At 39.1% G+C, this 11,145-nt stretch overlaps 1 protein-coding gene across 1 annotated transcript; it reads left to right on the top strand.

The window, feature by feature from the left end:
* The first annotated feature begins 1,273 nt into the window (after positions 1-1,273).
* On the top strand, positions 1,274-11,068 carry plekhg6 (pleckstrin homology domain containing, family G (with RhoGef domain) member 6). Its single transcript, XM_034697227.1, has 11 exons — positions 1,274-1,757; positions 1,888-1,938; positions 2,213-2,362; positions 3,726-3,836; positions 4,681-4,830; positions 5,211-5,345; positions 5,596-5,715; positions 5,801-5,933; positions 6,039-6,154; positions 7,186-8,717; positions 10,592-11,068. The coding sequence occupies exons 1-11, from the start codon at positions 1,665-1,667 to the stop codon at positions 10,770-10,772; spliced, it is 2,772 nt and encodes a 923-aa protein (XP_034553118.1). The 5' UTR covers positions 1,274-1,664; the 3' UTR covers positions 10,773-11,068.
* The last annotated feature ends 77 nt before the right edge of the window (positions 11,069-11,145 follow it).

Below are 11,145 nucleotides of genomic sequence, written 5' to 3'. Positions count from 1 at the left end.
AGAGCTGGACAGATATAGTGCACTCTCATTCAGTAAGGGCCCAAACAGTTTTACATTTCTAAAGTCAATAAACTGTATGAAAATAGCAAATTTAACAAATATAATAATAATAATATAATAATAAAACAAATCAGTGAGCCACATCATGGCAATGAGCAGTGGTGGACAAAGTACACAGCTTCATTACTAAAGTCAAAGTATAGATACTCTAGGTCAAATATTACGCCAATACAAGTGAAAGTTGCTCTGTCAAATTATTACTCGAGTTAAAGTGCTGAAGTACTTGCTTTTAATAATACTTAAGTATTCAAAGTACTTCTTAAAAAATCTCAAAACATTGTATTTTCAAAATACGTAATTGCAGTAAAGAATACATAGGAGTACATTCGCTTACATTATGTAACAAAAAACCATTACTTGAAATCTCTAAGAACTATACCATGGAATAAAAACAGAAACTAAGTTACTCCAAGCACAGACAACTTAGTTTGAAATGTTCAACTGGAGTTAAAAAAAATGTTACGTAGCTCAACACGCTTTCTCAGGTTGGACTGTGAATTTTTGTAAGTTTGGGCAGAGTGGGAAACAGGGAGAACATCTGAAACGATACGTATCATTCTTCATTTCAAAAACCTCTAACACGGGCTGAATATATGACCATGGGTGCTCAGGTGGTGAATTATAGCCATCATTACCACCTCTAAATGAACTGCCTGATCTGAGTGAAATTTGCACTGTGTTTGCTCCACGTTCAACCGTTGGATCAGATTTTCCAGAAAAGAGAAGGACATTCATGAGCTGACTTCAAAGCAAAGAAATGTAGTGGAGTAAAAAGTACAATAACTGTCTTCTAAATGTAGTGGAGTAAAAGTCATAAGTTCCCCCAAAAAATAATACTCAAGTAAAGTACAGATACTCCAAAAATGTACTTTGTTACTGTCCACCACTGGCAATGAGTGACATGTTTCTTAAGTTCCTTCAACATGGGTAGCTGTTTATTTTGAGTCAATTCAACATGCACTATCCTGCAGCTGTAACTTCACCCCTACAGTACCAAAAAAGGCACTTTCTACTCCTTTCTGAGTTGTTGACCATAAACATATACATTTAAACAGTCTATGGCTAGGACAGATGTTAGCATTTAGCCACCTATTTAAAAAAAAAATAACATTGGAAATGGCAAACAGCTCCTATATATCAAAGTGACTCCGCAGAAAAAGACTAAATTCCTGGATAAGCTAATGCTAGCTAAGAATTCATTTTTCCAGCTACTGTTAGCTAACATTAGCATTTGACTTATAGCTAATATGGGCTATGAAGGGTTCATAGCATTCATATCTGATATCTTCAAACTCAGAATTATGCTTGCTAAAAGCATTTTTAACATGAAACTATTTTTGTGTGTGTCTTGCTTTATTGTTGTGTCTACTAAAGGCTGAAGAAGAGGGACACATATTGAGATATTCAGCACTGTGTTCTTTTTTCACCGGCTACGTTGTCTGTGAAAAATTCAGTGTTGTCATATTATTGTAATGCTTCCCCCTCTGTTACTGTAAATGACCTTTTCAGAGTCAACATATCTTTAATACTCTTTCAGTGTATTTAATGCTTGCCTTCTTGGCCTCCTCTCTCCTCCTCTCCTGTCTTGTGTTCATGTCCAGACCATGTCTAAGATGCAGAGACACCAGCAGGAGGCGCTGTGGGAGTTTGTCCACACCGAGCTCACCTACATCAACAAGCTACTTATCATCAGAGACGTAATATTCCACTTTCCACTTTCTACCAGCCCCCGCAGTCTGATTTAAATACAGTGGTTCTTCATATATGTCAGAGCTGAAAAGACATTTTCCACAGGATGTTCAACAAATCTGTCTCTGCTCTCCACAGCTGGTTATTGCAGCTCTTGTCAACCTGCGCCAGCGTGGATTTCTCCTTGGGGTCAGTCTGCAGAGCATTCAGCCTCATTTAGAGAGGAAACACAAGAAGTTGCTGCTCAACACACTTTACATGTGCTGGCCTGTTTTCCACTGTTCTGCATATCACTGACAAAATGAGAACATCCGCTCTCTCTCATACAGAAAACAACACACACGTGGAAAATGTAGAACATCATTAGATTTCCATTGAGAAGATGGAAAATACCCCAAGGCAGAGGTTAAACTTTTAACTCTTTCACTTTGTTTTATTTTCTTTTGACTGCCTGCTGTGACAGATGACCCCTGAGATGCTTTTCTCTAGCCTTCCCTCCATCATCATCGCACACCAGCTCTTCTGGCAGGAGGTGATTTATCCCATGTTACAGGAGGTCCGGACTACAGGAAAACCCTTTGACCCCGTGATGTTAGAGGATGGTTGCCTGCAGGTATAAGCTCACTGTCTGCAGCATACACATTAGAAACACAGTCAGAAGTGTTCATGAGCGTGCTGTTTTTTCTGTCCTTTGGTGTTACCTGGCTGCTGGAATCTGAATTTCCTGAGGGAACCTTCCCAAAGGATTAATAAAGTTCCTATCTATCTATCTATCTATCTATCTATCTATCTATCTATCTATCTATCTATCTATCTATCTATCTATCTGAGAAAGGAACCTTGATTCATTAACTCAAGTCATTTCCTCACGTACAGTTTTGTGCATGGACTTTTTATTTTATTTTACAGGAGTTGTTTAAGTCAGGGGTTCCCACACTTTTCAGCCCGTGACCCCAAAAATATAGGTTCCAAAGACTTGCAAACCCCACTGTCCCTCGAAGTGATTTAATGTGGCTTCATTTAGCTGGTCTGCAGAAAATTAGCCTACCTATATGAGTATGTGGCTGTTTCCTGTGCGGTTAGGAATTAACCTACTGCTGCTAATGCTTTTGATAATTAGCTGTTCACTAACCCTAAACGTAGGAGTCATCAGAAAACTCATTACATTTTCTATTTTCAAGGTTTTAATTCAAGTTTAGCAACTATGTTTGTCGATATTCTTTATTATAAATGGGTAAAAAAAACATTCTGGAAGACGTCTCATGACCCCCTATTTGTGTCTCGCTACCCCCCAGGAGGTCCCGACCCACACTTTGGGAACCTCTGGTTTAAGTGCATACTGCTGTACTTGATCTACATTTAATTTGTGAAATATTACTCACTGTGTGCAGATTGCATATATAAATAATTTAAGGATATACACTATGATTAGCTGTCATGGAGAAATTAAACCATCCAAAAACATAGAATAAGGAAAAATCTCCATCCTCACTGGATGCAAACTAAAATTCTGTACATAAGTTAAAGGATCAGAAATATCAATCAATGATGACATTTGTATAAATGCAGCTACAACAGCAGGCATTCTACTGCACCATGAGCAACTTGACTTTTCACATATTTCTTCCAGTGCATTTGGATGATGCAGTTCTTTTGACTTAAGACTTCATATGCTTGTTAAATAGAACATGTAAACACGCACACACAAATAATCAGTGACAAAGACAATTGTCAAACTCCATTTGAGTTTTCATTTTCAAGCTTGTTTTCTCCAGCCCCAACAGACACTGACATCACTGGAGGCATTCTATCAGATTTTACACAGCTAGATTGAGGCATCTTACAGCTTCTTATGCACCAATGTAGGAGTATTTAAAGTTGCTCTCTTTGGAAAAAGCTTCGCCTAAAAAAAAGTGAAACGTATCTGATGTATGGTTTTACACTATTCACCATCAACCGTTCCTATTTGTCCACAGTTCCATGAGCGTTTCTCCTCCTATCAGCATTACTGCTGGGAAGAGGAAAACAACCAGGAGTTCACACGCAGGCAGATGGAGAGCAACCCTCACTTTCTCACTTACGTACAGGTAGAGTAAGCAGCCCACACCTGATCTCTGTCCAACACTTACTGTACATGAACACAAACACTCAGGTGTGTGAGGAAACACCATTGTAACCACTGGAGGAACCTGAATATTATTTAATAGTATGACTACATGTACTGCTGTTAATGGTGGCAATGTGTGTTTTTATGCTTTCAGAACACCGCAACATCACAAAATGTAAATAAATAATCTGTAATAATCATAATTTCATTATGGGGGAAACGTTGCTCCGTATAAGTGACAACACTACCCTGTGTACAGACCAGGAGCCCCACTGTAAATGTGTTTGTATAACACTTGCTTTTTCACTTATGTCATACCTTCACAGTTAAAAAACCTGAGTAGGAGGTGAGATTTTTATGTGGTGCACAACAACACGTCAAAGCCCATCAAGGTTCAGTTTACAAGGAAATGTTACTAAGTGGGTGTTAAAAGGGTCTTACAGATCAAACAAAACAACAACATTTAGCTCTTGTGTTTGTTTCTGTTTCTGAACATATGATTTTGGGTATCATCAAGATGTCAGTCCTCTGCCCCCGTTCGAGCACTGTGAATGTGATGATGAATCCTGGAAATTCACGGTCATCTTCCCAGCATACCTCCCAGTGAACAGCTTTTATCGAAGACATATTTTTAACAGTATGAACTGTTGAAAAGACAGAGTACTTTAAAAATAAAAAATAAAAAGCTCTATTTGGATGGACTGACCCTTTGAATTAGAGAATTTGATTTGGCTTTAACCCTCATTGTGAAACAAACAGTTTGAATTTAAAACAGCACAAAGTAGTGGATGAAATAACTGTCTTGTTCCTGTGTTTCTGTCCAGTGGGTGGAGACTCACCCTCAGTGTGATCGAATGCGGCTCGGTGACATGCAGGCCAAACCCCATCAGAGGATCACAAAGTACCCTCTACTGCTAAAGGCTATGCTGAAAACAACCCAGGACTCTGAAGTGCAGCACAGACTCAGAGGCATGGTGAGAAACTATGACAATGGGAAAAAGGCTATAGTTACACTAGATTTTATATATGTGCTTTTTGCATGAGTGTGTGCAAAAATGTGCCAGTCTGAATTGAGGAGTGATATGGGAACTTTTAAACCCCCTGTAGTTTCTAGTACCTGAAATTGCTGCTGTGGGATAGATGTGACATTGAGGAAACAGCCTTTTTACATTTTCCACAGCAAACATTCTCAATGAGTGATGCATTGACTTTTAAGATACAACAGAAAGCAATACTTACACACGAACAGGTCATGATCAGTGAAGTGACAGGATATACCTCTTTGTCCAAAAGGATACCTTATTATTTGTCCTTCCACTGACTCCCATTAACCATTTTCTTCTCTCTCCTCCAGTTATCATGTTTAAACAGTTTTCTGGAAAGCATCAACGACTACCTGAGGCTAAAGGATGAGGAACTCGCTCTTGCCATCTCAGCACGGAGGGTGGAGGGATATGAGGTGGAGGGAATAAATGAAGAAATAGACAAGGTATTGTTTTCCCTTGAAGCAAAGGGTAGGTTAATATGTGGGTACGTTAAGCTTTAATAAATCGATGGAAAACGTCTACAGGAACTCTTTCACACATAATTGTTTTCCCTTCTTCCTTAAAATCCCTGATATGGGACGAGATGTTTATTCATATTAATGCTAAAAATTATGGATCATAGCCAGAGTACAGAATTATCCCATCTGGTTCATTTTGCTACTGATGATTACAAATGACCTATTTATTTTACAGCTGGTCCGTGAGATCTCCCAGTTTGACCTGACCTGCCCCATCAGAGGAGTTGGTCCTGAAGTTGTTCGTAAGCTGCTGCTGGAGGAGAACTTAAAGATTCGAGGGAGGAAAGACAGCAAGGTGCCAGTACACTCAGTTTCTTCTTGTGATACATTCTCTACAGAGCATTGTTGTCCTTACTCTTCTCACTTGTCTTTCTCTGCAGCTGGAGGTAGTGGCTCTGCTCTTCTCAGATGTCCTTCTGATGACCAAAGTCCAGAAGAAAGGAGAGCGGCTAAAGGTAGTTCGACCTCCTCTGGCCCTCGACAGAACGTACTGCATACCATTAAAAGATGGCTGTGAGTATCTCTATTTCTCTCTTTCAGGAAAAAATATATGACAGTTTTATTCTGTTCATTTCATCTTCATTACAGATCCCATAATCATTCCTCCTCTTCTCACAGGCTCATTTGTTCTTGTGGAGGTAGGTGAGCTCCAGAGTGCTATGAATGTCTACATTTTGGCAGCCAGCACCTCAGAGAGCTGTTCCAAATGGGTCATCACCACCCAACAGGCAAAGGTGAAAATTAAAAACAATATCCTTAAAATTTACAACAATTTAGTTGAATTTAAGTTGTTCTCACGCAACAAACTTGGCTTTAGAGTCAGCAATGCTCATCTGTTAGCCGACAGACTGAAATATGTCTTCAACTTATCGATGGAAAAAAATACATTTCCTCAGATACTAATGAGATGACTGGTGAAAAACACTGATTATGCACTTTTTGGTGTGCCAGCAGAGCACTGAGGGTTTAGATTTGATCTCAACTGAACGGATCTATAGACAGTATGATTCCTAAAATATAATAAGCACCACTTCTTGGTCAGTGTGTCACTTTATTCAATGCTTTGCTCCTGCATACCTGATGATATCTCAGTGGACTACAACATGTACTTTGTGTTTAGCACTAATAAGTAAATGTTTGCATGCTAACACATTAAACCTAGATAAAGAAGCTGATAAATGTCTACCAAATACTGCCTGGAAACATTGTTATTGTGAGCATGTTAGCATTTAGCTACAGGCAATGATGTGTCTTAAAACAGCCTCACAAAGCATGGTTGAAGACTCTTGTTTATGAGATGGAGTTACAAACAGGGGTGTGTGTGGGGTGAGATTTTTAACTGGGCTGGCCTAGCTGGTGCATGGTTTTATGGGAGGATGACAAGAGGCATTTTCCCTTTCTAGTCATATCTACTTTAACCACCCACATTTTATCAAACAGAGATTATAATCTTTTTAGTTTTAAGAAGTTACACAAGTCCAAAGTTACAATTTAAAGTACAAAAAAAGGAAACATTCTACATTTAAATGTAAAGAAAGCTACTTATAGCCTTTTGCAACAAAGCCCAAGTTGTTTTTAACAGAAGTTCCAGCTCTGACGAGGCAAATAACCCAATTACAGCTGAGGGGTGGCCAATCATATATCAAGGGGGGCAATGCCTCCCCTGGCCAAGCCGTTGAACACCCCCCTACATTCAGATAACTATTATTATAGTTATTGTTGAAAGCTTTATTTATATATATATATATATATGTTACATCAACAGGAAAAACTGCACGACCTGAGAGAGACGGAGCGCATCAGACAACTGCAAAAGTGGAAAATCCAACACCTGGGGGCCAAACCTGTTACAGATGCTAAAATAGACTATTTGGAGACGGATGAACAAGCTGTTACACGATCAAGGGGAGAGACTTTTGTTGATGAACTTACCGAGGATCTTATTATGCCTCAATCAATCAATGGTATGTTGGCAGCTAGACATGCTGAGGAACAGTATGAACCTACAGGTGATTTGGCCCCCAACAACACTGGTTTACGTCTTTTGCAATCCAAGCTCTATGACAACAACCGCACATTGTCTCATCACGGCTTTGCTCGTCAACAGCACCCAGTCCAGGGATATGAGTGGATAGAAATGGGAGTGAGAGGAGAACGATTTGGGATGAATCCAGGGGAAAAGGGAAAAATTGTTGAGTCTACAATAACAAAGGGGGGAAGAGTGGTTGGCTTAAACCACAAGGTGCAATCTGCTCCAAATCTGGATTACTTCCATCAAAATACTGCAGGTAACCTGTCAAGACACAACACAGTTGGACCACATGCTCTCTTACTAGGTGAATATCCAGATATTGACTACCCGATGGATGAAGAAACTTCTTCACAATCTTCTTACCAAGCCACAACTGCCAGGGAAGGGCTTGAGGTTTTAAGACAACCAGGAGAAGGAGGGATATCAACAAGGAGAGAATCAGATTCCCAGTTTGTGGAGCAGGACACAAGGAGGAATACTGACTTCAGCCAGCCTGGGGATTTAGATGTACCTCCAGAGATGTGGGGTTTCTCGAAGAATTTGAAGTCACCTGGTTTACGGAGAAGGAGACCAGCCAGCGCCCATCAGGGTTTCTCCATGGCGATGTCTGGACAGTTCTTTCAGGACCCATCAAACAACTTTTCCCTCCCCAGCTCTGACACTGAATACAATCCAAATAATAAGAGAAACTCTCTTCCTTCTGGCCATAGCTCAGGTACACTCAAAGTGCTGAAGCTGAGCTCCCTGAAGCCAAACCAGGGGATGTTTTGGGACTTGCATGATAGAGTCTCTCCAGACCCACAAACAATGTCTGAATCTGAACTGCCTGATGTTTACTATTACAGCAAAAGGCCCCTAATGAAAACCAAAAGGAGTGCCTCCAATCCTAACATCATCATCCAAGGAGACCATGGACTTAGCCGGCACTCCAGTAGCCTATACGCACTTCCCCTTGCAGAGGATACAGGACACAATCAAAACGGAAACGTCTCACCCCTGGACGGTCTTCTGGAAAGAGCCAAAGAGAGAGGGAAGGAAAGAGACGGATTAAGAAGAAACAGATATTTGAAAGTGCCTAATATGAGATCGAGGCATCGTCCTATTTCTCCTTCATTTTCCACCACACCATCACCACCACCCAGTGATGGAGACAGAGACCCAGAGTGGGAGGAGGAGGTGGAGCTGATGAGACACAGAGCCCTGACAGTGAGTCAAGGATGGAGGGAGCAACTGGTGGATGGGGATGAAGATGACAGGAGGGACAGGTGAGTGGGAAAAAGTTCTCATGTTTGACTGGTTCAAATAACATCTAGATAAAGTTTTTAATTAAGTTAGGTAAATCACAGTTAAACTCAAAAGAGACACAACTTGGACAACAGATGACAAACTGTATTGACATTAAAACAATTATCAGACAATCAAAGTCTGATTGTCAACAAGTTGTGTGCATTATATGGATAGGCCAGAATTATATACAAAACTACAGTTTTAAAAGTAGAAGAAGTACATCCAGTATCAGCGAAAACATGCAATATTAATTGGACTCAAGTAATTTTATATTCTTAAAAAGAGTGTGACTTTAGCAGTCTCAGTCTTTGTATCTCAGAGCAGATCCATCTAGAAAACCCTGAAGAGGAGGTTTATGATGAAGACCCTTATGTCCTCTATGGCCCTAGTTTTTGAGACATGTTTTGCAGCTAGTCAAAGTAACAAAGCCTTTTTCAGAGAGTAAAGAGATACATAAAACAGGTATAAGACATTTGTCTAAACGTTCTTATAAAATGAGATGATAATAGGGGTGAGAGAAATAAGTATTTTGTGCCATTGTGAATAAAGGTAGTGTGCCAGGATTGGTAAACAAATAGGATCCTTGTTGTTTACATCTATATATATTTATACACCCTCGTTTACAAGTAAACATTTAGAAACATATATCTGCACACGTACATACCCATGCACCCATTCAGGGTGGCGATAAATCAGTGAAGGAATGTAAATAAGCTTAAAGTAAATAATCTCTCACATAAACTTGTATCCAGGCTTCATCACATACTGAAAAAAGAAAATAAATAAATAAAGAATCTTGAAAAAACTTGCTCAGAAAAAGTGATCAGTGAACAAATGAATTAAAATCAGCTTTGTCATTTGTGTCGCAGTACTAACTCAAAGTAACACCTTGGGACCCTGTTAGTACCACCCATAGTGAGATATACAACAGAAAGGGAAACATGGGGGAGGACAGGGTCTAAGTCTAGCTGCTTGCATGTGTTCCTGAATCATGAAATCTTGTATTGACAACAATGAACTATGTACAGTTTATGGCACTAGTTTTAAAGGCGTGCAGAAACACTACCATATTTATTATTCTCACGAGTAAGTAGAGCTCTTGATAAATGTGTTTGATGTCTATTATGATTAAGTTGTTAAGTTTCACACCTGTAGGATACTATGTAGCACAACATAGAGGGTTAACAGAACAGGGAGACAAGAGTCCTGCTCATGGTCTTACCAAAGCTTTTAGATAGCTATTACTAGTTTCATATCAGATAATCCACATTGTCACAGACTCCACTTGTGGTCTTTGCTGCTGAATGAGACATGCTTGGTTTTCTTGCTTTAAATCATAATTACTAAGAAAACTTTGTTCTAGTATTTAAATGCATTTGTTTCCCCTTGATGTGGAAACGTATTTTAAAGTTGTCAAATCTCGACTTTTGAAATGAGTTTTCAGAGTTGAGTGGGCTGCTAATGGACAGCTTGTTCTGTGAGAATGGAAAAATAAAACTATCACGTTATCTATGTCTGCAGCAACAAAGCCTTAGGTTATAGTTAAGTTGTAAAACAATGAATGTACTTTAAGTCTCATTATATACTTGTTGAGACATTTACTAAATATTGAGATTTGAAACTATAATAGATAGGAGATTCAATATTATTCTGCTGATTGAATCACTACCACCATACAGTATATTCATTAAAACATTATAACAAGTCTTTGATTAGTTTGATTTAATATTGTATTCATTTTAAGATTTCCCTTGACTTCACTTTTGGAGCCCTATTTATAAAGTCGCACTCTCAGTATTTGTATGCTAATATTTTAAAGTATGTGAACTTTTCCATCCCTCTCCTTCTTCAGTGTTGTCTTTATGGACGGTGTAAACGTGGACTGGTCGGGTTGGTGCTTCGATGACGATGAAGTCTTGGATCATTTACAGCCTGGAGTCGAGGGGCTTCTGGAGGGCATCAGCCGATCTTTGGCCTTGAGGGATCTCCCAAGAGTTTCAGAGCAAGATGATGGGGAGGTCAGCCAAGTGTAGCTTTGAGACTTGACTACAAAGTCCTGTAGCCACTGAGTGGATCAGGAACTAGACTTCCCGCCAGTTACTTAAAATTCAGTCTGTGTATGTAAACCACAGAGAGGAAGAGGAACAAGGACAGAGGGTTTTCTTTTTAATGAAGTTCTGAAGAACTCGAAAAAGACAAATGCTAAGTCTTCAGTCTGGATATATGAACATTTTTCATTTGTGTTAAATAATGACATATATATTTTTTATAACAATATTTAAATATGTAGCAGTAATATTTTGTGTAAATACAATAAAAAGTATTTTTTATAAATGACTGTAAATTGTTTATACCGTAGATTTACCTCCTAGGAGTTTGGATTGTACATAATGGAAAAACTAAATC

This window comes from Notolabrus celidotus, chromosome 12 (genome assembly GCF_009762535.1).
Source record: "Notolabrus celidotus isolate fNotCel1 chromosome 12, fNotCel1.pri, whole genome shotgun sequence".
Classification (NCBI taxonomy): Eukaryota; Metazoa; Chordata; class Actinopteri; order Labriformes; family Labridae; genus Notolabrus; species Notolabrus celidotus.
This window is presented reverse-complemented; position numbering and strand designations above follow the sequence as displayed.

Bases quoted from the DNA above. Each gene is read 5' to 3' on its own strand.
- plekhg6 (XM_034697227.1), top strand. From the start codon at position 1,665: ATGTCTAAGATGCAGAGACACCAGCAGGAGGCGCTGTGGGAGTTTGTC. The intron at 1,939-2,212 runs GTCAGTCTGCAG...CTGCTGTGACAG, and splicing joins AGCGTGGATTTCTCCTTGGG to ATGACCCCTGAGATGCTTTT. The intron at 5,716-5,800 runs GTGCCAGTACAC...CTTTCTCTGCAG, and splicing joins GAGGGAGGAAAGACAGCAAG to CTGGAGGTAGTGGCTCTGCT.